At 54.9% G+C, this 27941-nt stretch overlaps 1 protein-coding gene across 3 annotated transcripts in view; it reads left to right on the top strand.

Moving 5' to 3' along the window:
- The window catches only part of Rps6ka2 (ribosomal protein S6 kinase A2), a 194381-nt gene that overhangs the window by 120991 nt on the left and 45449 nt on the right, over nucleotides 1-27941 (top strand). For all 3 annotated transcript variants that reach the window (XM_026379542.2, XM_026379541.2, XM_026379543.2), the window contains 6 exons: nucleotides 10810-10890; nucleotides 12998-13077; nucleotides 16255-16361; nucleotides 19642-19679; nucleotides 20719-20861; nucleotides 26456-26526. In XM_026379542.2, the coding sequence (XP_026235327.1) occupies nucleotides 10810-10890; nucleotides 12998-13077; nucleotides 16255-16361; nucleotides 19642-19679; nucleotides 20719-20861; nucleotides 26456-26526 (520 nt within the window). The remainder of the gene's footprint in view (nucleotides 1-10809; nucleotides 10891-12997; nucleotides 13078-16254; nucleotides 16362-19641; nucleotides 19680-20718; nucleotides 20862-26455; nucleotides 26527-27941) is intronic.

Here is a 27941-nt window from a genome sequence, read left to right on the forward strand (position 1 = left end):
TGTTTTATTTGGGTGGAACTTTCTTGAATGTCTTTTCCCCAGTAAATGGAAGGTTTCGGGTGTGCTCCTTCCAGCAGTGGAGCTGACCCTTGGGTCACCAAGTCGTCCTGCCTCAGAAACTTATGTTCACGTGCTGCGTGGTTTCTTCACCGTTTTCTTAGTTATTGATACACAAGCACCTTTGAACCCAGTCCACGTCACCAGCCAGCCAGCTGGCATGCGTGCAGACCGGGACTGCCCTGACGTGTGGCACAGGGAAGGCGCTCTCACACGAGGAGGTGCCAGGAGAAGTTGGGAGGTGAGCGAGACCCAAGGTTCAAGGAGGCGACCACTTCCATAGAGGAGAGGAATCAGGGTGATGTTGTCAGCATGACTAGCAATCAGAAAATGTAGACACTGACCCTGGTGTCACCTGGGGTCCCATGCACGTCCAAGGGGAAGTCGCTATGAGCACAGGCCAGGGTGGCTCAGGAGTACAGCTAAGGATTTGGGTGCTCACAGGTTGTTCTGGAAATTCCTGTGTGCACAGAAGACTTGGGCACTTTAGTTTCTAGTTGAGTGTCGCAACCTGATTAAAGCCATGCTTTAGATTTAACATTTTTATCGTTTTACAGTATTTATGTAACTGTTACCAGGTGAACATGAACAAATGTTTCAAGAGTCTCATGACAATGTTATTTTAAATAATTGCTCTGTTAGTAAGAAGAGGTATAGAAAACAAAGCAAGCTTTGACTTCCTATCCCCAACTTTTAATAAAATAACCTCTCTACTTAATAGTTGCCCCAGAGAAAAAGAAATACATGAAACATTCTCTAGTTCAGGATCATCGAAAAGTCCCAAACCAAATTGCTCATGCAGTTTCTCACAAGGTTAGACAAAGGTGACCACGAGGCCCAGCTGCCCCGCTCCTGGGTATTCACCAGGAGAAATGAAAACACGGGCTACACAGAGACTGCACTGGAAGGTCTGTGGCGGCACCAGCCAGTTCATAAGAACCCAGCAGTGGGGAGAAGCCAGCGTCCACCGACCGGTACGTGAAGCAGTGCTCTCTGCACGTGGCGGGAGGGCACTTGAGGCTAAAGGAAGCTGAGAGCGCTGCACACTCCACAGGCAACATGGTGGGCCTGGAAGACAGCTGCCCAGTGAGACCCAGCCCAGGGTCCTCGTGTGTGCTGCTCCATCTGTGTGGAGGTCAGTGGTTACAGGGCTGGGGCTGGGGACACAGCAGCAGTGTGCCTGGTCTTGGCACCTTCTTGGGTGATGAAAATGTTTTAAAATCGATGGGTGGTGATTGTTCAACTGAACACATAAAAACCCCTGAATTGTGCACTTTGAATGGGGGAATTGTTTGAAACGTGGATGATCTCAGTAAAGCCCTTGTTTTAAAGGGAGCAATCCTAAATAGCGTGGGCCTTTGCTGGCCCACCCTGTGGCTCGGACCAGAGGCAGAGTCTTTCTGTGGTTGAAGATGGAGACTGGGGGCATGCTGGTCCACTCGAGCCAGCCATCTCCCTCCTGTCCCAGACTCTGTGTAGCCTCCGGATCTGAGCGGTGACCCTGGACAGCTCCTCCTGCCCCTCCCAAGACTTTCCTTTCTCACCCTCAAGTGGGTGCCACCGAGGGCCTCTGGAAGGACAGGGAGGAAGCAGGGGAGGTGGGATGCTTGAATGCAGGAGGGCAGGCTGGGAAGCTGCCCTGGGCTCCGTCAGGTTGGCCCTGAGCTCTGAATGCGAGAGCTCACCACTGTCTCCTGACTTCTGTCCCCTTGGGTGTGTAAGCCTTCTAAGTGCCCCCGAGAAGTGGCCATTGACCCAGCTGGTATGGAGCAAGCAGGCGCTGAATCTGTCTGCAGGTGCCCCACAGGCGGGTGCTCACAGCAGGCAGACCCATTGTCAGGAGCTGGGCCAGAATGACAGCAGCAGCTCTGTCCAGGTCACAGGTGACAGGTCGCTGGTACCTTCTGTATTTCACATTTTCATATTTGACTTTTTGTATATAAAGTCACTTCTACATATTCTAGAATAGTTTACTTGAGTACGCAGTATCATTTTTGCTTGTGAGAGACCCATGAAGGCACGGAAGAATGTAGATATTTTCCATTGCCTTTTGAAGTCAGCTTGAAAGCCAACGTGTTGCATCCCACGCTGTTCTAACTTTCTATAATGGTCTACCACCAAAGAACAGATATTTTTTCCAGAAACCCTGTTGCAGTCTATTTTCTTGACAAGACGGAAGAGGCTCACCGGACAGTGCTTTGTGTGTGGTGGCCCCAGACCTCACGGTGCTGCAGCTGGCCCTGTCATGGGGAGAGCAGGTCCACTTGCACCCCTCCTGCAGATAGATGGACGGCCACCCGCCTAGCCTCAGCCTCACCTCGTGGGTGGAGAAAGGCACTCCCCGCCAAGGTACATGTAAACCCGTTTAGCTCCAGCACTTCTGCCTTCCAAGAGCCAAGCTGTTGGAACACCCCGTGGCTCACTGTCCACCTTCATCACATGGCCGGTTTGTGAGCGAGACAACGCTCCTGAAGAGCGTGGCCTGGAGCAAAGGGACATGCCGTAACACCACGGTGGTGTTCCCCATCTCCAAGGGCACTGCCCCAAGAGCACAGGCTGCCCCTGAAGGGAAAGCGCATCACCCTTGAGCCGCAGAGACACCTGAAAAGGGACAATGAGGGGGCTGGAGGCTGGCAGAAGACATGAGAATCACCGGAGACTGCCCTGTGGGCCTGCAGCTGGTGTCCACGTGACTACAGGGAGGGAAGTGGCCTCTTACTAAGTGTGGGTGTCGAGCGCTTCACCACCTGTCTTTAAGCAGGTGACAGCCATTTCCAGTGTCGTCAACTGCTCCACAGCTGGAGGAGGAGGGAGCTGGCAGGGGTGTTGGCGCTGTGCCCCAGCTCCGTGCCTCACCTCGCAGCGGCCACGTAGGACTGTTAGGGTCTTCTGGAAACCCGGGTTCCCACACTCAGGCCTCTCCGTGCAGTGGTTACAGGGAATAGTCCATGTCGCTCGCGGATCCCAAAGGTAACGGATCCCGGAGGAGGACACCCCCACCCCATGCTGCGAGGGAGTTTGGTTGTTAACATGCCCCTCGCGGAGGACACCTTCCCAGGCAGGAGACCAGACAGGAGTGCCCTGGCCTCCATTCTAGTAGCGAGTTGAAAGGTGGGGCTGTCGCCGCCTCAGGACACCTGTATTGTGTGGCCAGTGCTTCTCCATCTTGGGGCCAGCTGGAGTCACCTGGGGCCCCCAAAGCTGCTGGTGTGGGGCCACTGCAGGGGGCCTGAGTGGCTGGTCCAGCGAGGGAATCGAGGGAATCCTAAGCTGCCCTGCACATCCTGCATGCCGTGCATGCATATGTTCAGGATCAGGAAACCAGGACCCTGCGGCCACAGCCAGGGTCACCTTGGGAGCTTCCTCTCTCGCCACCTTCTCCCCAGGGCTTGCATCAGTGGGCACCTTCCTCAGTGCATGGAGGGTGTGGGGTCAGCAGGCTCTGACGGAGGGCCGTCGTCTCACCCCTGGTCCTGTTCTCACTGGAGATTGTCTGGGTTGGAAATGTGGCAGGGCTTCAGGGGTCTAGGTTTCGTTCCGTCTGATGCGTGGGGCAGCCAGGAGGAGGGTGAGCTTCCGCTGCCATCTGATCAGAAAGGATCCTTGGTTAATCCCTCCATGAGGAGTCCGTGAGTCATGAGAGCCGGGAGCTGGGCAGAGACGCTCTCCCACACAGTGGTCCATGGTCTCAGGGCCCCAGGGGAGAGAGCTTCTCACATCAAGATGTCTTCAGCAGGACTTCCCCTGCATCTTCACGCCTCACCAGCGTCTGACCATTTTCTTACAAGTCCACCCTGCCTGCCCAAAGGTGATCTGCAGTCCCCTCTCCGAAGGAGCTCAATCACGTCCTGTCCATCCCGGGGACCTCATTGTGGCCAGAGTGCCAGGTCGGAGTGAGTGAGGTCTCTGGCAGTTGTAGCAACATTGCACATGCCTCTTGGTGGCTGAGTGGGGCGTCACTGTGGCATTGTGACAGCAAGCCAGGAGGGAGAGTGACAGGGCAGGACGTCATCAGCCAAAGCCCCTTCTCTGGACATGCTGTGTCCTCTGTAAGGAGCAGGGCGGGCTGATCGCGTCACTCTGGAGATGTGCCTGGGCACACCAGTCTGCGGTAGCCGGCACAGAAGGGCGTTGGTGGCATCCCTGCTGACCACAACATCCTGAAATGGTCCTGGAGCAGTCATCTCGGTGCCAACCCCCGGAACCTTATCCTCAGCACCTCAGGGTTTGTTTCGTTTAGTTAGAAGACATGGAGTCGCTCAGAAGCCAAGCTTTCGTCTCTGAGTTTGACCAGATTGGGTTTCTGTGCTAACTCACTGTGTCATTTGATTCACGTTGGATGACTTCAGATTCCTGAGGCAGAGGTGTAAGCACAGGTATAAGTGCCTCCTCTGACTAGAATTTCAAAAATGAGGAAACTGAGGCAGAATCGGCAAAGACTTAAAATCAGACTGTTTGGAGGTGATGAGGGCCCGGTGCCCGCCCCAGGCCGCCTGCCCACCCAGGGCGTTTCCTCCCGGGGGCCTGTCCTGGCTGGTGCTCCCTGTTCAGGCACGTCTTCCCAGCGCATTGTCTAAGATAAAAAGCAAAGTGGGATGGTCCTGTGGCCATCTTGGCCACCCTCGGAGCAGCAGATCCCAGGCTGTGCCCCCGGCGGGGCCTCCCCACCCACAGGCTCTGACTCTCCCTGTTGCCTGTCTGGGCCCCTGGAGTCCCTCAGACGCTGGCATGTCCTGAATCAGAGACGTTTCATTGCGTCCCCCACGGTCTGCGCCACGTGAAGGATGACGGACTCACGGTTCATCGCAGGATTCCTTGGTCAGGAAGTGAGTCAAATACTGTGTCCATCTTCTCTGAAGTGATTCCGTGGAGAGGAGTGAAGAGACCCACTGTGCTGGTCAGCATGGCTTCCTGTCCGTTGTTACTGTCATCGTCATCTATGGTTTTCTCCAATTCCTGTGTTTTTTTTGTAGTAATTAACTGTAAAAAGTCTCAACCCCTAAACGTTTAGCAGCACAGCCACCTGACGGAAGCCCATGCTTTGCCGAGTCAGATCTCCGTGAGCTGAGAGCCGCAGGGGGAGATGGGTTCCCCCTCTGCTCAGACTCAGTAGTGTCCAGCCACGGCCACAGGTCGGGAGGAGCTGGCTCAGCCCAGAGTGGGGTCTGCAGGGTCCCCCAGCCCAGTCTCAGAGCCCCGAGGTCCTGCCATGCCTCCCTGTGGTGACGTTGCCCTTCAGCAGCCCACAGAAGCAGGTGCAGAGCATGACCCCTGTGGTCCCCTTGGGCTCTGACCACAGAGCAGTCTTGGCTCACGTTCAGTGTGCTGCTCTCCAGGTCTCCCCACGTGCCAGAGGCTTTCCAAGGTGCATGCCCATGGCTGGCATTGCCATCTTCATGGGGCTAGCAGAATCACGTTGGTTTTGTTTTATTTCTATATATACATGACAGTAGAGTGTATTTTGACATATCATACCCACATGAAGTATAACTTCCCATTCTGTGCAGCCCACAGAAGCAGGTGATCAGGCAGGGCAGAGCATGGTCTGATGTGGAGTTACACTGGTCGTGTATTCATATATGAACATACAAAAGTCATGTCTGACTCATTCCCATCCCCCACTTCCCTGTCAATGAACTTCTGTTCTTCCCTCCCTACCCCCTTATTGTGAGTCAGCATCCACATATCAGAGAGAACATTTGGCCTTTGGTATTTTGGGATTGGTTTATTTCACTTAACATAATAGTATCCAGATCCATCCATTTACCAGCAAATGTCATGAAGTCATTCTTCTTTATAGCTGCTGAGTAATATTCTGTTCTGTATATATATCACAATTTCTTTATCCATTCTTCTGTAGAAGGACACCTAGGTTGGTTCCATAGCTTAGCTATTTGAATTGAGCTACTATAAACATTGATGTGGCTGTGTCACTGTAGTTTGCTGATTTTAAGTCCTTTGAGTATAAACTGAGGAGTGAGATAACTAGGTCAAAAGGTGGTTCCATTCTAAGTTTTCTGAGGAATCTCCATACTGCTTTCCGTGGTAGTTGTACCAATCTGCAGTCCCACCAGCAATGTATAAGTATAGCCTTTTCCCCACAGCCTCACCAGCATTTATTGTTGTTGTATCCTTGATAATTGCCATTCTGACTGGAGTGAGGTGGAATCTTAGAGTGGTTTTGATTTGCATTTCTCCAATTGTTAGAGATGTTGAACATTTTTTCACATATTTGCTAACTGTATTTCTCCTTCTGTAAAGAGCTTGTTCAATTCCTTTGCTTATTTATTGATTGGGTTATTATTTTGGGGGTTTTTTGGTGTTAAGTTTTTGAGTTCTTTATATGTCCTGTAGATTAATGCTGTGGTAAAGATATTCTCCCATTCTGTAGCTTCTCTTTTCTCACTCTTGATTGTTTCCTTGGCTGTGAAGAAGCTTTTTAGTTTGATATCATCCCATACATTGATTTAACTTCTTGCATTTTAGGAGTCTTACATGATGGAGAGTGGGGCCTACTCTTTCTTCTCATAAGCACAGGGTCTCTGGTCTAATGCCTAGGTCTCTGATCCACTTTGAGTTGTGTGCAGGGTGAGAGATGGGGTCTAATTTCATTTTGTTACATATGGATTTCTAGTTTTCCCAGCACCATTTGTTGAAGAGGCTGTCCTTTCTCCAATGTGTGTTTATGGCACCTTTGTCTAGTGTGAGACACCTGTATTCATGTGGGTCTGTCTCTGTCCTCTGTGGGGTCCCGCTGGTCTTCGGGGCTGCTTGGGCACCAGTACCATGCCCCTTCTGTCACTGCAGCTCTGTGGTATGACTTAGGGTCTGTACTGTGCTGCCTCCTGCTCTCTCTTCCTGCTAAGGGTTGCTGGGGTATTCTGAACCTTAGATTTTTACAAGTGAATTCCATGACTGCTTTTTGCATTTCTATAAAGAACATCATTGGAGTTTTAACCAGAAGTGCATTCAATCTGTAGAGTGTCTTTGGTAGTATGGCCATTTGGACAATATTGAATCTTCCCTATCCAGGAATACGGGAGGCCTTCCCATCTCCTAAGATCCTCTCGGTTTCTGTCCTTGGTGTTGGTAGTTTCCGGTGGAGGTCTTTCACTCTTGTGTTAGAGTGCTTCCCAGGCTGTTCTGTTGGAGGCTGTTGTGAATGGGAGAGGCGCGTGAGTGTCTGACTCGGCTTCCAGTTTCTGACACCCACTGACATGGCAGCAGTAGAAGGGTGAGGGACCTCTGTGGGTCTCCTTTTTATTCCTGGTGATTAGATCACCTCGGTTCTTAAGTATCAAAGGGGCAGTGTGAGCGTACTTGGCATCAGAAGACGGGACCTTTGCTTCAGCCTCTGTTACCCAACGGTCACTCCTCGGCTGTCAGCCAGGTAGACGCCATGGACCCAGCCTCTTCCTTCCATCCCCAGATGTGGAACACAAATGATGGTCACGGAGAGTGGGCACTGGCATGGCCAGGCTCCTGCTGCTCTGCCAGCAAAGCCGGAGTCCACACACAGTCATCCCCCCAGTCGCCTTGGGACAGCCAGTGTCAAGCTTGCTGTTTGAGATGCCAAGGGCATTGCTGGGATGATGGCTGTCCTTCAGTGTTTAGTTTGTCCCTCGCCAGTGTGTGCAACTCGGCATGGCCAGTTGTGTAGCTGCCATCAGCAGCAGTGAGATCCTGACCTGGCGTGGTCACGGCCTTGCTTCTTCCTCCAGCAGACCAGTCAGCATGCGCCCATGATGGCCACTGTGAGCCCAGCACTCTTGTGAAGGTGTGACCTGGTGCTGAGAGCTGGGCACTAGGTCCAAGATCCGTCCTGGAGTCTACCGTACTTTCTTAGGAATTGGGTGCAGTGGAGAGCACCCTAATGCCACCACGGTGCTGGCAGCGTCCTGTGACATCCACCATTGCTGCAGTCACATTTCACAAAGGAGCCCTCGTTTATATATTTTTTCAAGAACCAATGGATGAACTGTTGTGATAGACAAGGACATCACAGCTTATGAAGTCACACCACAGGCCTCCAGGGGCACTCATGTCCGTCCCAGGGCTGAACAAAGTCTTTTTTTTTTTTTTTTTTTTGAGAGAGAGAGAGAGAGAGAATTTTAATATTTATTTTTCAGTCTTTCAGCAGACACAACATCTTTTTTGGTATGTGGTGCTGAGGATCGAACCCAGGCCGCACACATGCCAGGCGAGTGCGCTACCACTTGAGCCACATCCCCAGCCCCTGAACAGTGTCTTTACGGCTCCCTGATCACCCCACTGTTGCCCTAGTGCCATCTGCGTGGACTCCCACATCCTTCACCCCATGGACAGTCTCCCCGGCCAGCATCCTGTGTCCCTCGCCCTGGGCCACCCACTGCCAAGCAGCAGGAGTGTGTGTTTCTTGATTTCTGTGCCTCTGTCTTCTGCTCTGCCTATTGCTGACTGCAGGGTGGTGCTTCCTGGTCCTCTCTCCCTCCCCCTGGAGGGAAGCAGTGCCCCCACTGAGGCTCCCAGAAGAGAAAGAGAAGCCCCTGGAATCTACTGTGCAGTGAAGGGGCACCACAGAGGACAGCAGAGGCAGGCAGGGCGCTGGCAGGGGCCGGCTTGGCCAGTGCTTCACGTGCTGTGTGTGGTCTCATGTGCTTCTCACGGTGACCTTGGGTGGAGCCGTCATCCCTGCTTCTGTGGAAAAACAGCCCACAGTGATGCTGCCCATGGCAAAGCCAAGGTGGAAGGCAGGCCATCACTCTGTGGTCCCCACTAGGCCACCGCATGGCACCTTCTCAGACCAGCCAGTGGGAGTGACAGTCATGCATCAAAGACAAAGGTGGGCCCCAGAGAGCTGGAGCTCTGCGCGCAGAAGTTAGAGCCGAGAGGCAGTAGAGCAAGGGTGGGAAGGAACTGTGTTTAAGTCGTGGCGAAGCCAGGGCTCATCACCTGAGCCGCGTGAAGGTGACTCACGGCACTAGGCGTCGTCACTGTTCACACCCATTTGACTGAATCCCGTCTTCCTCCTCCCCGTCCCTGCTGGCCGCCACGCTGCCTCAGCCTGGGGCCCTGTTCTGGATGCCACCGTCAGTGGCTCTGCAGGGTTGTTGTCTGCCTGGCCTACTTCACTTAGTGTCTCTGAAGCCACTTCTGCTTGTGCATTCATCTGCGGGCACACTTGGGTCGATCCCGCGTCGGCCCTTGGGAGTAGAGCTGCTGTGAACAGGTACAGATGCCTCTCCAGCCACAGCTTTTGCAATTCAGGACGTGCGCCCTGGAGTGGCACCCCGGATCACGCCCTCTTTCTGTCAGCCTTGAGGAGCCACCAAGCTGTTTCCAGGTGGCTGCGCCCCTTTTCTGTCCCGTGGCAGTGCTGGGTGTCCGTTTCCCAGCCTCACTGACAGTGGTTCAGGCCCACCTGGTTATTTTGAGGGTTGTTGTTATTATACCACCCTTGGGGAGGGACTCCTTAAATAAAACTTCGGGGGTGCCTGTCACAAGTCCAGAGTGGGGGTGAATCTAAGTGCCTGGCCCAGGGACTGGCTCGGTGGGACTTGTCTGAACAGAAGCATCTGAAGAACTTCCCGCCCTCCCCTTGGGTGGCCCCGGGAGGTCAGGGGCTGCTGCCCTGGGTGTGCCGGTCACTTGCCCATCTTGACACTCTTCTCCCTAGGTAGCCATCTTTCTCTGTTTGTGGTTTGTTTTTCCTTAGAACTTCATGGTCTGCACTTCCAGGTGGCTAAGCTTGAGACAGTGAGAACACAAAAGAGTGATGCTGTAATTGTGTAAAACACCTGGATTAAAATACGTATCCAAGGTCCGTGTCTCCCGTGGAGAGAGAGGCACGCTTCCCTTGATCTCCACTTCTATCAGAAAGGCAGAATCGCTGTGCACGACTCAGGGGTGGGTCATTATATGTGATCCTTGGCGCATACGCGTGATCCATACATCCTTCCATGAAAGAGCACCAGGAAACGCACAGGCCATGCTCTCAAAATATCACCCCACAGGCTGCTTTTCGCTTAGGAAGGGACTTGCAGGCCTGTGTGGAGGAGAGGCGGCACTCACCGCTGTAACCGCCCTGAGCACTTCCCGGCGGGCAGCCCAGCAGCTCCTCCCACTGCCAGGCCATCCAGGCAGTGCATCACCTACCCACCACATCGTCCAGGCTCCTTCCTCCAAAGCCCCAAGCCTGACCTCAGTTCACAGGAAGTGCAGGGGTCAAAGAACCCACTGAACCACAATCAGACCAGTCCGCAGCGTGGACCATTCTGCAAGGAAACTACCTTGGACCTCCCAAAAAGTCCAGGGGAAAAAAGGTGTAGAACTTTTCTAGAAGCAAAATAAATAAAGCAGTTGAGCAGTCAGCGAGCATGTGACCTTGACTGGATCCTGAGTTGGAAACAACAAGGGCTCTGAATGGCATGGGGGTGTTACGCCTGGACTGGGTGTCCCGTGGTGTCAAGAAGCAGCTGGTGGTTCTCTGGATGTTACTCTAGATTAGGGAGATATGTGCAAGTGCACCTAAGGGTCCAATGTCTGGGTGCTTACAATTCATTTTCAGTGATTTTGTCGAGAGAGAGGGGGCAAATTTAAGAGCATGTCAATAATTGTTAAATCAAGCTGGAGGACATAGGGGCGGTCATCATATCGCTTTGAGTCTTGTGTATGTTTGAAAACGGGAACAACGACTTTATCTGGTATTTGGCGCTCCGTGTTCCTCTGAACTCTAAGTCCACCTCTTGAAAGCCCTTTGCCTCTGTTCTGCAGTCCGGGACCGGGTGAGGTCGAAGATGGAGAGAGACATCCTGGCAGAGGTGAACCACCCCTTCATCGTGAAGCTGCACTACGGTAAGTGGGGCATCAGCGGACACACCTGAGAGGTCAGGGGCAGCCGAAGGAACAGCAGATCAGACAGAGGAAAGTCTTCCCGGTGTCGTAGACACTTCCCTGTCACGGATGCCGCCATCCAAGTCCCAACCCTTGATCTTCATTGAGTTTTTTCCCCCTAAGAGATAGATGCCCTGTTTTCATTCCAGGGCTGTCCATTATTATTAAACTGTCACCGTTGACAGTCGGCGCCAAGGTCTGACCTACCCTGGGATGAACCACAGCACGTTTGTGTCGTAGTTTGTGAACCAGTGGTTTGTTTAAGCTACAAGTGTTCAACCACCTTTGAAGCAGATGCTGTGTTTCAAGCCTCCTAGAGACAGGAGGGGCCCCTGCGCCCTCAGAAGCACCCCCCAGGCAGGCAGGCGATCACTGCGTCTTCCGAGGCTCAGGTCAAGTAATCTGCTGGAGGCCGTGCCCACTTGGCACGCAGCGCCTCTCCACGTGCTCTCTGCCCTGCGTCTCCTCAGAGGAGCCGTGAGTAAAAACTTCAGATCAAAATGATCTGAAGTCATGGTGACTTGAAGTCACGCCGCACCACACCCCTCTGATGATTACGTGAACAGAGTGCAGCAAAGAGCAGCCAAGCTGGTCCCTTGCTGCTGGCTTCAGGGCTCCAGGGCAGGCGTGTGAGGGAACAAGTGAGGCCCGTGCACATCGGAAGCAAAGGTGTGACCATCAGGACAGGGTGAGGCAACTCCCAGCTCTTCCCAGGCTGATTCCTGGTAATACTCCGAAGGCCGTCCAGTCCTGTGTGCAAGTCACGTGGCCCGTCCATTCAGAAACAGTGAAACCCAGCATGCACTGTGGACCCAGAGAGGCCAGGGGACCCCTGCCCCCTCTGGACTGTGGGCAGCTCCAGCTCTGATGTCCCCTGTGCGGTGGACAAGGCGGGACAGGCTGGCCTTCTCCCTCCCACCCCCACTGCTGCTGATGGGCTGGGGTCAGGTCCCATCCACCTGCCACTTGAGACGGCCCCCAGGGAGACTTCTGGAGAGATTTAGAAATGGGCATCTTGCAGAAGCTTCTCAGCAGGCCCTCTGCATTACACCCCCTGTTGCCCATCACAAGACCAGCCACTTCCTCAGATGAAACTAAAATCCACACTTCAGCTTTCACAGTTCCAACAAAGTGTCCTCCAGCTAGAGCCTGTGACTCGAAAGCCCTCCATGATGATGCTTCTGGCATTGACTTCTAGAAAATCAAAGGCTTTCGGACGCAGAGATCTCAGGACCCCTTCCGGCTGTACTTGCAGTGTGTATAAACAGATGCCAATGACAGCCCTCCCTAGACTGGACTGGCTGTCGCAGCCAGTAGCCTCTCACTAACTCCCACCTGGCTGTCGCAGCCTCTCACTAACCTGGACTAGTGTCCGTGGATGGCCCCTCCCTAACCTGGCCTGGCCTTCACAGTGAACCGACCCTCCCGAACCTGGGCCTGCAGTCACAGCAGTAGTAATGGTGGCTGGTTCTTCCAGACCCTCCAGTGTCCACTCCTTCCTGCTGACCACTGAGCATGGACAGGAGCTATGTGGACACTCTGTGGCCTGAAACAGATCTAAAATTGTCAGGCATAGTAACCAAACTGAGGACAGAAGCCCTAGTCACAACACAAATAGGGTGACCAGTCACCAGCACTGCCATAAAAGAAGTCGGAGGCTGGTCCGCTGCACTGAGCTGCGGGAGTGCGGCTGTGGTGTCGGAGCCCTGCTCGCCTGCCCAGCCAGCCCACAGAGTTCCCGTCTGAAGACCCACTGCAAGCCAGGCCTGTCGCTAGTGGCGGTGGGAGGGCAGGCTGGATGTGTAGGTGCCTCTCCCTCTGAACCCACACTTCCCTTCATGATTGAGGAGGCGAAGGAAAGGAGGGAGGGAAAGAAGCGTCTCAAGACCTACAAAACTGGGACCAGAATGTGGTGTCCTGCCCCCTTCCCTGGGCTCCCCTGCGCTTCTGAGTGACAGCTTGCAGGTTAAGTAGACATGTTTGCCAAGAGAAGCTGGGAACTGGACACTGACTGTGTCAGAGAGAGCAGAGTCCACCCCTGCAGCTCTCAGCCGTGTCTCCCCCACAGCCTTTCAGACGGAAGGAAAGCTCTACCTGATCCTGGACTTCCTGCGGGGAGGCGATCTCTTCACCCGGCTGTCCAAAGAGGTGGGCTTCCCTCCGTGCATCCCCTCCGCAAACGTCTGTCTGGGAGGGAAAGAGAGGAGGCAGGGGGTTCCGGTGGGTGCTGGGTGTGCTTGGTGTGGGGGGTATGTGTGTTGGGTGTGCATGATGCTTGGTGTGTGTGTGCTGTGTGAGTGTTGGGTGTGCGTTAAGTGTGTGTGGGAGGGTGTTGGTTGTTCCAGAGCCCACCAAGCTGCAGGAGTGCTTTGTCCTTGGAAGGTCTTGGGAACAGGGTTTCTCCAGAGATCCTATGGAGCTCTGAAGCCTCGGTCCACCGTTAACTGTCCAGGTGGAGCAGCTGGAAGCCCACGGCTAGTTGAAGGTGACAGTTGGGACAGAGGGTGGCTCCTGCTTTCGTCCTGGGAAGATGTAGTCAGCTCAGCGTGTCCCGTCCTCTGGGGCAGGCCTTCCCTGCAGTCTGCTCAGGAGCCTCTGGTCAGGTCTGCACAGGCTGCCTGAGTCCGTGAGCTTTCCCAACCCCAGAGTCTACTTTGACCTCCAGCACCTCCGATAGGCGTGTTCCAGAATGTGCTCAGGGCACCAGGGAGGCACTACGGCCCTCATGACTGGAGGGTGCTGAGCTCTACAGAGGGAGAGAGCCAGAATGCTGCCCAGGTCAGTGGTAGAGACAGAGGGGAGCTGCCGACAGGGAGAGAGCCCTACTGGAGGGAGACGGGATCTACCAGCGTGAGCTGCCCCTCCCATTCCTTCAGTTAGAAAGCAAAACCGCCAGCGTGTGCTTGTCCCTGATCAGCTGGAACAAAAGCGTTGAGATGTCACCAGGCTCCAAGACCCACACCATGTGCCACACCTGACTCATGGCCAGATGGCTTAGCCAGGAGGAACATTCTGAACCCAAATGCCCAAGGACGGACACAGCACTTGATTTCACGACAGCTCACCTGAGACCTGCCGCTTCTCCCCAGGAAGACCCTAGGTAGTCAGAGGCTCAGGGCGCACGCTTGCCGCCTCTTCCCTGGGAGGTGAGGGTTGTCCCACCTGCCTCTCGGGGTGCAGGCCTCGGCTCTGCTGTCCTGTAGTCAGTCCTTGTTTTCAGAGGCGCAGGTCAAGAACCCAGCAGAGGTCCCACTGCCTAGTTGGCCCAGGGACCGTGATGCTGGGCTTTTCACCGGAGCGAGTCCAGGTGGTACCACTTCCTACAGAGCAGAGGGTGGCGGCACAGGGGCGCACAGTGCAGGGACCAGCGTCTACCCTGGAGTCCTCCTCCTCACGAGGCGGGGTTTATTTGCTTCTGCCTTTTCCTCCTCCTCCCGTTCTTCAGCAGCAGCTCCCTGCCTCGCTTAGAACTGCAGATGGGCAGTAGACCAAGTGGCGGCTCCTCCAGCAGAGAGGGGCCCCAGAAACCCCGCGAGGGCTGCTCTGCCTGTTGACCTGCAGCTCCCAGGAGAGTAGTGCCGTGTGCATGTGGGGCTCCCTGTGCTATGGGAAGATAGGGGGCTGGAGGACTCTGACCCCCTTCTAGAAAAAAGCCCCATCAGTGCGGGTGCCTGTCCATCTGCCTGTCCTCGAGCCGGTTTCCCAAGGGGCTGGATCTTGGGCATCCACCAATTCCTCTCATATCTATAGGTTTGGTCCCACCCATCTCATCCAGGGGAAGTCAGCCCGCCTGGGGTCTGCTTTGTCCAGTGTCTAGTGGGATGCTCTGTGGTTGTATCCCAGAACAAAAGGCAACCGTAATTACCAAGAACCCTGAACAAAGGGGTGTGACAATGTGACCGTGAGAGCATAATGGGCTCTGCAGGGGAGCAGGAAGAAGTGTGTGGGATGCATACACCCATACTTGGAGTCCTCCTCCAGAGCCCTGGACAGCATCCTGCCACCTGCAGGTCACCTTAACTGCCTCTAAGGTGCTCACAGGCATGGGGTGGTCACTTGTCATCGAGATGTGCCCTAAGACTCGGACAGCAGAGCTGTGTAGCCACCCTGAGTACCAAAGTGCACGCCAGCCACAGTGGCCAGTCCTCAGCTAGACAGGTTCAGTGGGGGGAGAATGTGACGGTGGCAGAGGCTGAATGAGCCAGCCCAGTGGTTGTGTCATGCAGTGCAGAGAAGAGCACCCAGCCTGGAAAGGCACTGGTCACACCTGGGAGGGGGTGGGCTCCGTGACTGCAGAGCAGCAGGGCTGGTGGCACCTGGCAGGCACCTGCAGAAGTCTGCAGCCCTGACTGGAAGTGTCCCTTAGGGAGCCGAGGACCTTCTTGGCCTATGTCACCCTTGCCTCTAGTCTCCTACTGCCCTCATTCTGATTCCGTGTGCACCAGGAACCCTGCCGCATGCGGACCTACCTGCCTTTCAGGGGTGTAGGCCTTGGTGGAAGGTGGGCAGGGCTCCAGTACAGTCTGAAGGAGAGAAAGTTTCCAATACAGTTTCAGGGAGAAAGCAGTAATGTGGACCTCAGTCTCCGCAGCACTCATCTCTCGTGGGGAACTTACACGATGGTTTGTGATAAGGATTCGGCTTCCCACTGAATGCGACTACAAAAGCCTGTTCTAATACCTGGCGGCTAGATTGGTGGTCCCAGGCCTCCTACACAGTTTAGCTGGCCTGAATGAGGTTCTAGACACTCAGGAAACACTTAGGACATCCCAGTTGGGTCAGTGCCAAGCCTGGGCTGCGCCAGCCACTAGAGAGCCAGGAGCATGGCTGCCACCCCTGACACGTACGAGCCCTCTCCCTCAGGCTCCTGGGCGAGAAGAAGCACGTGTGTGCACTTGGTAGCACTAACCCCTCGGGCAGCATTTGCATCAGCCCAAGCGGGAAGACACAAGGTGAAAGGGAGAGAGATGAGGTGGAGACTGTTTCCCACTCCTCACCTGACCTTCACAGTAAGGCTTGGTTATTTATTGAGAAACACTCATATTAAAATATAAACCCAGAGAAACTCTGCGGGGCTGGGTGATTGGTGGGGTGAGGAGGTCAGGCTGGGAGGAAGGAGCTGCGTCAAGGGTTTGCCACGATGCTGCTGTCCTCCGTGCCTTGAGACCATGAGCAGAGCTCACCTTCCCACTGGAAAGCCAGAGAGTGCTGGGGGAGCCCAGGACTGGCACACGGGAGCCTTCTGGGGTGGGTGCTGCTCTCCCTGGTGGGGTGCAAAACCAGCAGCTGTGCAGCAGGCAGGACGTCTCTTCTCCTTCTCACTAGGTGATGTTCACAGAGGAGGATGTCAAGTTCTACTTGGCTGAGCTGGCCTTGGCCCTGGACCACCTGCACGGCCTGGGGATCATCTACAGGGACCTGAAGCCCGAGAAGTAAGTGAGACCCAGCCGGGTCTGAGTGGCTGTCAGTTGGTGTTCTCCCCAGGGGTGCGTTCCAGACAGCGGTCTAGGGACGGTCTCACGCTGGCCCTTCCCACACTGGAATCCCAAGAGGGGTGAACAGATGCCACCTCCCCGCCCTGCAAAGGGGCACAGCTACACGTGGGGCCCCGCTGGTTTTTGTAGGAAGTTCCTAGGCCCATTTGCACCTGATCCTCACCAGAACCGAGGGAGGCCCAGGTTCACGCCCAGGCTGCACAGGTGGGGCTGGCCAGGTGGAGGTAAGCCCACAACTCTGCTTTCCTGCCCAGCCCCCCAGCAGGGTGCCTCTGCCCTAGGAGCCTCAGACAGGCCTGGCCCTCCCCTCCCCCTCCACTGGGCCCCGCTCAGGGAGCCCTTTCCTCTACTACCCGGAGCCCAGGGGCCCATGGTCCAGTGGCTCCTCTTGGAAATGGGCCCTTTTCTAGGTGAAAGCTTAGCTTTCCCGAGAGCTCACCCAAGAGACAGTGGCCCCGAATAACCAGGCCAAGATCCCGCTAAGATTTGGGGTCTTCTGTGATGACAATGATCTGTCATATTATTATTATAGATAATCTGCTAATCCAGTCTGAATTTAACCACTAGCGTCCTTCCCTGGTCTTTTCTCATGTGTGCTGTTTGGAGCTGACTCAGAGCTGTCAGCTCCAAGTGGCCCTTTTAGGGGACACACCAGTAGTTGTGCCTGAGAAAACCATGGTCTCCCATGTTTTTCTCCCTCTCACCTGTGAGGCTGAGCAGCATAGCCCAGACCTGTGTCACTTGGTGAGAGCCCAGCCCATGCCCTGAGGCCCCCAGCTCAGGGGTGGGCACAAGCCCCTGCTCCTCGTTCCCATTCTCACCTGCCCTGAGCTGAGAGAGCCCAGCTCTTCTGAAGTCTGCTTTGTTAGACAGGGCTGTCTCTGTGGGGGCTGTCTGGGTTCTGTGATGTTGAGTACATCTGCCCTGGTGTACACTGCAAGGCTCTGACTTACTCCCGGTCAGCACAATCTTACTGGCCATGCTGTAAAAACATCGGCAGATGACCATAGAAGGCCCTGTCCTGAGTAGTGCACAGGAGGAGCAGTGGCTCTTGACCACCCCGTCTCCTCACGCAGCAGATGCAGGAGGCCACGCTGCCATCTCAGAGCCAAGTTGACTGTGTGCCCCACAGGGCACTGTACCCTGGGCCCCCCTTCTAACATCCCTGGTCGGGAGGTGACAGCAGGAGCCTGGCCTGTCCCCTGAAGTTAACCTCACTTAATTTCCCTCTGGCTCCTGAGCCTGGAGTTCTCAATGTCTATGCTGACAGCCACAATGGACCCCTGTGAGCACCAAGCCTGCGTACCTGTCCAGGCAGGGAGAGCGGCTCTTGGTCTTTTCTGAAGGACACAGAGATCCTTACAGCTGAAAACAGTGATGTTTAATTGCCGGGTGAAGAAGGCTTTGCTGTTCAATTAGAATTACTGGGACTGAATCTTGAAAGTTGCTGAATTCTGAGCCAAGATGGAGTACAACCAAAAAGCAAAGACAAAGACATTTGCCTCCTTAATCATAGCAGATCATCTTGGTTCACGTGCTGCACCTTTCCCTTCGCATTGCCACGCACAGCAGCTGTTCTCTGACTCCATGGCAGATTTTCCCCGCTGTGTTCACATACAGACAGCATAAGATTGGCCATCTTACCCTGGCTTTGTGCCAAGTTTGGTGGCACCAGGCACATTTCCTGTATTGTGCTGCCATCGCCAGCACCCATCTCCAGGGCTCCAGTCACCCCACGGAGCTGTAACTGTCCCCACTACTCACTAACCCACAGCCCTCTGTCCACCCCTGGTAGTCGCCGTTCTACTTTCTGTCTCTGAATTTGGTGACTCAAGGGACTGCCTAAGAGTGGAATCGCACAGCGCTTTGTCTTCGTGACTGGAGACTTCATGCAGCAGAGTGTCCTCAAGATTCGTCCTTGCAGTGGCCTGGGCAGTTTCCTTCCTTTTCAGGTTGATGTCACTTGTGTGTCACATCCGAGCGTGGCTTTTGTTTCTAGCTCACTTCCAGTCTCATTAGGGCTGGGCTGCCACCTCCCAGGACCTCTAGGAACAGGATTTAATGACAGTCCAAAAAGTAGAGAGGGAGGTTGGAGTGACGGGTCTCAAGATATCAGCCCTGGACTCCAGCTGCTGTCCCAGGGAGGGGGGCTCCTTGGTGGCCCAGGGCCCCACCCGCAGCCCACCTCCACTCCCTACAGTGGAGCACACTGTGCCTGAGCAGGGCCACTGTGACCAGCAGACAACTTTCAACTCACGGTGTGACCGGGGCTGGATGAGAATGAGATGGGCCAGCGGCTCACAGGGTGCCAAGTTGACACCAGTTCTTGTCACAAGATAAAGCTGGGGAACCCCAGGATCTGAGGCCCACACTTGTGCACAAGACCCATTAGAGGCTGGGTCCCAAGAGCTGGAACCAGGTCCCTGTGAGCCCAGGTATTCCTGGAACCTTCTCTTCCACCTGCAGAACAGGTAGAAAGTTCCAGCCACTCCTGGGTCTCAACAAGATCTAAACCCTGCAGACCCCAGGCTCATACATGGGCTCCAACTGCTCTCCTGAGCTGGCAGGCGTGGGCAGGAATGGGCAGGGAGGCGGCCATCCGAGGACCTGCCTCATCAGCAGGTGCTGCCCTCTGGCTGGTGCTGGTTGCAGATGCCCAAGCTAACGGGGGTGACAGCCAGCGTCTGTCTGGGGGGTTCTTCTTCCTGCCAAGGAGGGTGTAAGCCACCTGAAAACTTACAGTCAAGATAATTAGTGAAGAACACAATACAAAGAGTCAGAAATATATTTACAAAAGCGGAGCACTGGATATGATCCAGTCCACACAAGAGCTGGAACTGGACAAAGGAAAGGTGGCTCCGGAGGTTTATTTAAGGGGTACATCAAAGGCAGGGGTAAGGTTTCAAGGGCAGAGCCTTGCGTGATGTCTTGAAGTCGGCAGGATGATTGGCATCTTAGCAGGTCACACCCATCTCAGGTGCTGTGTGGTACATGGTGGAGCAGGATAGAAATTCACAATGTCCCTGGACAATTGGCCAGAGAAAATGTCCACTGGTCATTCCCAGACACCAGATGTTTCTGTCCACCAGGCTTTGATGTGCGGTGACCCACACGCCACCCGTGGATGGCTTGTGACACGGAGCCACCCTGGGCTGGGCTCTGCAGGCCACTGAGATGGGTCTTGCTAAGGCCTCGGCTTTCTCTCCTTTTCTTTCAGCATCCTCCTGGATGAAGAGGGACACATCAAGATCACAGGTTTGTAAGAGACCATTTCCCTTGGTGGCTTCATCTCAGCCCTGGCAAATCGGGGACCTCCTCCAAGTCTCGGCCCTCACCTCCTCACATGTTAATTTGCCAAACGCTTGTCTCTGATGTGACTGCATTTTTCATGGACTTGGGCTGTTGTGGCCCTCACAGGGTCGGGAAGGTTGAGACTCCCAGGCTGTCTTGTCCCCTCCCCGTCCCCTGCCTGAGCTGCCTTCAGGGCCTGCCTCAGCTTGTGGCAGTTTAGGTGGAGAGTTCGAGCTAGCGCTGACCAGGCCAACAAGCCTCCATGCAGTGTGCCAGTCCTGCACCCCACGGTGGCCTCAGCAGGCTGCACTGTGTCCCGTGGCCCAGAGCGCGAGGTCCCCATGGTGCAGCACGTGTCTGTCAGCCCCAGGTCCCCTGACCTGCAGTCAGAGCACGTGGTCCTCCATGGTGCGACACATGTCTGTCAGCCCCAGGTCCCCTGACCTGCAGTCATTGTGCGAGGTCCTCATGGTGCAGCATGTGTCTGTCAGCCCCAGGTCCCCTGACCTGCAGTCAGAGCACCGTGGTCCTCCATGGTGCAGCCCATGTCTGTCAGCCCCAGGTCCCCTGACCTGCAGTCAGAGCACCGTGGTCCTCCATGGTGCAGCCCATGTCTGTCAGCCCTAGGCCCCCTGACTGCAGTCATTGTGCGAGGTCCTCCATGGTGCTCATTTATGGAAAAGGGTCTCCTGAGAAATTGATGTCTGATACAAGAAATAAACTCCTGAAATTGTTACAAGGCACTCTGGAATTTGTAGATTCACAGAGAAATCCCCTCCCGTCGTAGATTTGACCTCAGGAGCCTGCCAGACCCGGCAAGCACACCTGAGCTGGGTCATGCTTTCCAAGCCGAGCTCTGGCCCCTAAATGAGGGGAAGGGGAGGGGCGAAGGCAGCCACTTGTGACACCCAGACATCAGTGTTGACAGTAGCAATGGGGTTAGACACTGTCCTGAACGCGGATCAGAGACTGAGGAAGTGCTTTGTGCTGTGCTTCTGTCTAGATTTCGGTCTGAGCAAGGAGGCCATTGACCATGACAAGAGAGCTTATTCATTCTGTGGGACGATAGAATACATGGCACCCGAGGTGGTGAATCGGCGGGGACACACGCAGAGTGCCGACTGGTGGTCCTTCGGTGTGCTCATGGTAAGGCTTGACCTCCTTGGTGGGCCTCTGCACAAAGGGAGCTGTTCCAAATGAACCTCCCCCCAGGGCAGCTCAGCGAGCCTGGAATGAGGGGCAGGAAGGGCCCCCACACACACACACACAGACACACAGACACACACACACACACACACACACACACGAAGCCCTGTGTGGTCTCAGCAGGAGGGAGGAGGGAGCTTCAGAGCATTTCCTGGTTCCTCCACCTGTCAGTCCCAAATTCCCACCACCAGAAAATGGAACTGGGACTCCAATAGGAATGCAGACTGATGAGAGGGCACTTTATACTTAACACTCCTACAGACTGCAAGAAGTTTAAGGGATGCAGTGATGCCACTTTCCTGATCCCAGGTGCTCCTTCTCCCCCTCCTCGCCCCACCCAGGCAGGGCCCTCAAGACCTCTACTTGCCCTCGGTGTTGGCCAGGCTCTGACACTGGAATCCGACACGGGTGGTCCTGACACGGCTCCCATCTGTGCATTTAGCAAAGGAGCAAAGAGGCTGTGAGACCTTAAGTAAATGTGGCAACACATTTGTGCTGTGCACGTCCAAACCTGGATCCCTTCACAGACACCGCCATCTGTCTTCCTGCCCCTGCAGGACCCCTGGGCTGCATCCTACAGCCTCAGTTCAGACCTGCCCCCTGGGTGAACCTCAGGCTGGTGTCCAACTCTCTGTCCTGTTCTTGACCCCTGCTGACCTTTCACTGTGGGGCGATGGCCCTCAACCAGCTTGGAGGTGGCTCAACTCACAGTAAGAGATGTCCATGTCAGGTCGTGGCTCCTGCCTGCAGGACCAGCACTTGTCTCCCCAGCAGTGAACTACAGGACAGTCCAAGCTTAGTGAGAAGCTGCCTGGTCAAGCAGAGGCATGACATTTAGCTAAATGTTCTGTGAAACAGGTTCATACATGCCAAGCACGGGACATCATAAAGGGTCCGTGGATGTCAGGAGGGTGCTGACCACGTCTTGTTATTCATGATAATTCACACCTGTAATAGCAGCAGCTAAGGTGCCATTCATCCTTTCCAGAAGGCCACCAGCCAGGGTTCGCATTTGTCTCCCAGGCTCCCCTGTGTTCCTTTCCGATCCAAGCATCTTTCTTTAGATAAGTTAATGGGATTGTTAGCTTTGCTCTCTTAGAGGTGATTTTTGCATAGATAGCTCTGCTCCCATCCAAACATCTTGGTTTTCTTTGAAGCCCTGGGTGGCAGGTGTTTGGTGGGCTTAGGGGAGGGGTGCCTCCCTGAGGTCACCCCTGCTGCAGACTTGGCTTGAAGTCTGGTATCAACCTTCACCAACACTAATCTGCAGGTCCACCCTCCAGAGAAACCAGGCTCCTCTGGAGACATGGCCAGCCGCCCTGCAAGTCCAGGGATCCTGCCCCTATGTGTCACTTTTTGACTTCCCCTGAGTGACCTCTAGGCCTCAAAGAGGTGGACAGATGATCAAATCTGGTGCTGCCGATGAAGCTTTGTCTAATGGACGGATGTTGTGAGATGGTGTCCCTCATCCCTCGGGGTCACTGCGAGTTAAGAGAACAAGAGGCCGGCCAGAGCCTGGAGAGGGAAGGTTGGCAGAGGGAACCTCACCCCGACCATGCCCAGGCACGACGGGCTGGAGGGGTCGGAGACGGGCTGGAGGGGTCGGAGGGGCTGACATTCCTCTAATCTGCTTCTGTAGAAAGGATGACAAGGCCCATCCCATAATATAAAGCAGACTTAAATTCTTTTCTGATCTAAGTCATTGCAATCAAGGAGGTGAGTGGACACACTGAGAGGAGGACAGCCAGAGTTTGTATGGGAAGGAGGGAGAGCCAGGGTAACTGGAGCTGCTCCCAGCAGAGGATCCTCCGTGCATGTCCCTGCAGGGCCCTGGGCCAGAGCGCCACCTCTGGAGCCCTTCCCCGCCCTCCTTCCTCTCGGTCTCCTGGCACTTTCAGTGTCACTGCTGCACACTCCCACCTGTCACAGCAGACACCTGTGTACCCAGCACTCGAGTGTCAGAGCCCCACGTCCCTCCCCTGACTCCCCTGCACAGAGCTGCCCGGGGCCCCAGGTCTGCTCCCCGAGGGGCAGCATGAAGACAGGTGCCCAGACCATGTGTCGTGCAACCCTCTCCTGCCTGGGCCCCCTGGTACCCCAGAGTTTGAGAACCTGAAGTGAGGGTCAGCCCCTGTTCCCAGAGGCACCCTCGCCACGTGGCCAGCTCTAGCCACCAAGACTCTCCTCGCTAGATTGCTTAGTCAGAGGACTGCACGTTCCATGTCCCCGGCCTACAGGGAAGGGCAGTGACTCAAGAACCAAAAGTGTTCCCTGGTGAGCAGAAAGCGGACGTGAGAGTCATGGGCGGCAGCAGGAAGTCTGCCGGCCCCCAGGTCACAGGCGTCCCCACATCTGAGCAAGGTGGGAAAGACCGTTCCTTCCTTCTCTGCACAGACTTGAGAACCAAGGCTCAAAGAGTGCCACAAGGCTTCCAGGTCACGCTCTTGGGGTGCTGCCCTCCTGCGCCCTGGCCCCAGCTGATGACCATGGAAGGCTTGACCATGGTGGCCTTGGGCTCTTGGCACTTCCTTGGGCAGGAGCATCAAGTGCTTCCAAATTCTCATTGCTGTGACAGGGTGGCTCTAAGTGATGTTAGTGACGTCTCGCCTGAGCCTCCTGAAGGTCATGGTGGCACTGGTTTGTCTTTACAGTGTCTCCGCTGGCCTTGCTGAGGTGGGTGAGGCCCCTGAGCAGCTCCCGAGGGAGGCACCTGCTGTTAGGGCTGGGGAGGCTTGAGCTGGCCTCACCCTGGAAAGGCCCTGGCAGGTGAGCATTGTTTTCAGAACCTTGCAGTCTGGTGCCCAGCCCAGCTGGTGAGAGACAGAGCCTGGGGCTGCAACTGAACTCTGAACCACTGGCGTTGACCGCAGTGACGTAAGGCAGCTTACAGAGCCCCTGAGGTGCCAAGGTCAAGAAAGGGCAGTCTCGGGAAACCAGCACAGGCTGGCTTAGAGGTGCTGGCCACGTGCAAATGCAGCCCAGATTCCCTTCTAGAACCTGATGCCAACAGAGCAGACCGTGCCGGGGACTGCCCATCGCAGTGGCCGCAACCACTGCTCCTCACCTTGTTCTCCACTTCGAGCTCCTACCCGCAGTCGGTTTTGCTCAAGGACATGAGTGTCACATTTGCTCAATTTTTTCCTCTGAGCTCTTTGGGAGCACCTGAGGATCGGCACTTGGGATGTACCCTGCCTCTTGTGGGGCACAGCTGTGGGAGCAAGGGTCAGTGAACTTGCCATCTGTACACAAGCCCTTCCAGAGACCTGACCCCGAGCCACAGAGCCAGAGCTGTCCCACCTCCAACCCCCAAGCACAACACGGGTCACCTTGTCCATGCGCAGACTAAACTATTAACATGCTTTTGATTTCTTAAAAGAATGGCGACCCACCAGATGAACTAGGATTCTAGGCTCCCCGTGACCACGTGTCTCCCTCCCAGAGAGTCTTCTTATTCAGCTGCCCCACTGCCATCTGGGTGGGGTCCTGCCGAGCTATGGGCTGGCCTGTCTTGGGTTTATGGAAAGTCCCTCCAGGCAGGACTTTGCCCCAGAGGTTGCAGGGCATCCTGGGCATTGTGGGGTGTTTCCCAGCCTCCCTGGCCCGGACACGAGCAGCAGGAGGCCCACAATGACCATCAGAAACATCCCCAGGCTTTGGGAAATGTCTTGGGGGAACAGGGAATCACTGCTTTAGGATGTTGTGGCTGCTCAAGTGCAGCGAGACCCGTTTCTCATCCAAGTGCCTCTGTGGTCATCCACGGCCTGACCTTGGTGCCCATTTGTGAATGACTCAGGTAGAGTGTCCTCGAGCAGGTGTGCTCCAGTGGGGGATACAAGGGCAGCCATGGCTCTCTCAGTGTGCTCTGGAAGCCGTGGTGTCCCAGCACAGGAGCAAAGGCCTCACCACATGTAGTGTGCAGGTCATGGGTCGATCCAGAACAGGCATTTCAGTAGTGATACCCTTTCTGTGGGGGCTCTTGGGGACCAGGAACAAAGCCAAAGCACCGAGACGTTAGTAGGCCACAGCAACAGACAGTTGCGTTGTCCTGTCGCGTCCCTCTTCGCCTTCATCCTGGAGAAGCACTGACTGAGTACCCACACATGAGTCAGGTGGGCTAATGATGGACGGGGCCTCCCACCTGGTCCTTGTTGCGAAAGAAAGAGCCGCATGGAGTGAGGACCAGACGGAGAGAGACAGAGAGTCGCCGTCAAGGTCCAACAAGAACCAGAGCTCCGTCCATGGGGATGAGCACAGTGCTGCGCGGCCTCGGCCGGGCAGACTGCAGCTAGGATCCAAGGCGAGGCTGGGCGGGCGCCCATCCACACAGCAGCTCCCCCGCGGACGGGGATTTCATGAAGGCTGCAGGAGACTCCGGGAGGTGCAGAGGGCGGAAGGGAGAACCAGACAGGAAGAGTTCCCTTGCTGACAGGTCCTGTTTTAAGGGAGCTGGTCATTTGTATAACTGGCTCATAGAGGCGCACCCTGTGGTACCCAGGGGGCAGCTCATCTGCTACCAGAGCATCCTAGACTTCCAATTTAATCACATTTGTCTCTTTTAAATTCTCATCTGGACTCTCTTGCTCTTTTTATTATTTATTGCCAATAGCACACAGAATCGACAGCAAGTTTGACGTGACAGAGTGGGCTTCGGACTCCTGAACTGGCAGAAATTTAAGTTTGTTTTCAGAAAGAGACCTGTAGCAGTAAGAAAGCCTTGACTCGTCCGTTTCTGTAATTTCACTCTACAGACACCTGGACGTGTTAGGCGCACTTTTAGGTAGCTTCAGTCTTATGTTGGCAGGAAATGGGGAACCCCCCCGACCCACAGTAGGTGCACAGTGGAGCAGTGGCGTGGCCATGGACGTAATGTCAGATTTTATGATGGACACAGAGAGTGTTGTATTATTCATGAAAAGTTCAGTATACAAAACTTTATTAAAAATTAAAAATTTTAAAAAAACAGCTTGAGAAAGTTCTGGATGGAGGTGACCGATGGTAATGGTGGCTCTCTTTGACAATGCAGTTTGGGTCTTTTTACTTTTGTGTATTTCCCAAGATTTTCTTAATAAAGAAAAAATGCTGCAGGAAAAATTACAGAGGAGCAGAGACATCCAAAGTAAAAATAAATTAGACGAGGCCGATTGGATAAGACCTCACAAGCCCTGCACTGAAGCCACTTCTCAGAGTCTAAGATGGGTGTGGTCACCATCCCCTGGGTCCCAGGTGTGTGGTAGGAAAAGGGCTTCCACTGCCCGAGCTCCTTGTTCCAGGAGTGGTCAGAGATACACGTCTGATAGACCAGAGATTCCAAGCCACTGTCCCGAGCCCACAGAATCCTGTCCCTCCTCCCAGTCCTGGCCAGCCCTCCTCCGAACCCGCCATGGGAGGGTGTGCTGTAACTGCTCACCGCGTCCCTCGTTCGTGCATCTCCCCACTGGTCTCCCTGGTGCACCAGCGTGTGGGCCTCACTGTGCCCCACTTATTAGGATTTGGGACAAATTAATGAACGCACACTTCTTTGTGTTGCTTTGCAGTTCGAGATGCTCACGGGGTCACTGCCGTTCCAGGGGAAGGACCGGAAGGAGACGATGGCCCTCATCCTTAAGTGAGTGGGTGATTACACCAGCGCGTGTCTGTGCCATCTAGTAGCAGAGCCTAGTTCCCACCCCCAGGTCTGAGGAATAGGCCGTGGCCATGGGACGGGCACATGAGCGCTGGCCGTGAGCAGGATCACTGGTGGGTGAGGCAGGACCATGGAGTGACTCCAGCGCTCCTTCCACGGCGCTTCCCATCACCTGGATAGCCCAGTGGCTGGGTTCTAGATGGGCCTGGTGACCAGCCAGAGGTGGCACACAGATTCCAGGGGGTCTGGGGATTCAGGACGTTCTTAGCACAGGTTCAGACTCCTCTGCTCTACCTTCCTCTGCTCGACCCCATTCACATGGTCGTCCACGCCCTGCCTTCTGACAGGAGTGGGCACCATCTGGTCACATGCCTGCCTTTGCCTGACTGGGCAGTTCCACCCCATTTTCAGAAGGACTCACCACACAAATAGACCTGCTCTCAGAACCACGGGAGTCTGAGCCCAGGGCCACCAGGTCATGACATCCCCAGTGTGAGCTGAGCACAGGGTCAGGGAAGGGTGGGTGACAGGGTCCCAGGAAGTTCCTCCCAGCCATGCTAGGGGGTAGAATTAGGACCATTTGAAGAGAGAAGTCACAAAGCTAACCTTGGGATCACCACCAGAATCCTGTTGCCAGTGGGCATGAGACTTCTGTGAAATCCAAAGGCACCTGACCTGCGGCTAGTTCCTCAGACGTGGATGGGAGATGGATGGAGAAGCGCAGGGAGGTGCTGCCCTTGGTTCTCAGCAGCGCCCTCCCTGTGGAGTCGTCCCGCGACTGCAGCTGAGGGGCCTTCTGTGTGCCCGGCCCTATGTGGGGAGCTGCAGGGTGCTGGGGTGACCCCTCCAGCAAGCCCAGGTGCAGACTCATGCCTGTCACTGGGGAGTGGCAGAGTCAGGGTCAGCACTGAGCTCTGTGCCCTGGTCCTCAGTGGGGTCCAAGGAACTGGGTCCCTCAGGCCCTCCTGGGGCTCACAGGGTGCTCCTTCCCCAGATGCTCTTCACAGTACCACAGCAGCCAGACTCGGGGGCGGTGAGAGTGCAGGCATCCGCGGACCCGAAGGGACTCCCAAAGTGGGGTGCCACCCTTCTTGCTGCGGCTTTCTGGGGTCTCGGTTTTGGAAAACGTTTATTTCCATTCAAAGTGCTGTTGGTGTTAATGGGATCCTTGCTGCTGTTCTAATGCTCTTATTATATTTTAAATGAATTACTAAATACAATTACAAAAATTTGTACTTTTAATTTCTAATTTGGCGAATATCAAAGCTATGAGGCACATTGATAGTATCTCTATGGTGTCCCTAAAGACTTTTAAAGTGTACAAGTGTCTGCTCAGGTCACAGTTTGGGCATAGCGACTGGCAACTTTGGAGTCTGTTAGTGCCAAATGAGCAAGAT

This window comes from Urocitellus parryii, chromosome 8 (genome assembly GCF_045843805.1).
Source record: "Urocitellus parryii isolate mUroPar1 chromosome 8, mUroPar1.hap1, whole genome shotgun sequence".
NCBI lineage: Eukaryota > Metazoa > Chordata > Mammalia > Rodentia > Sciuridae > Urocitellus > Urocitellus parryii.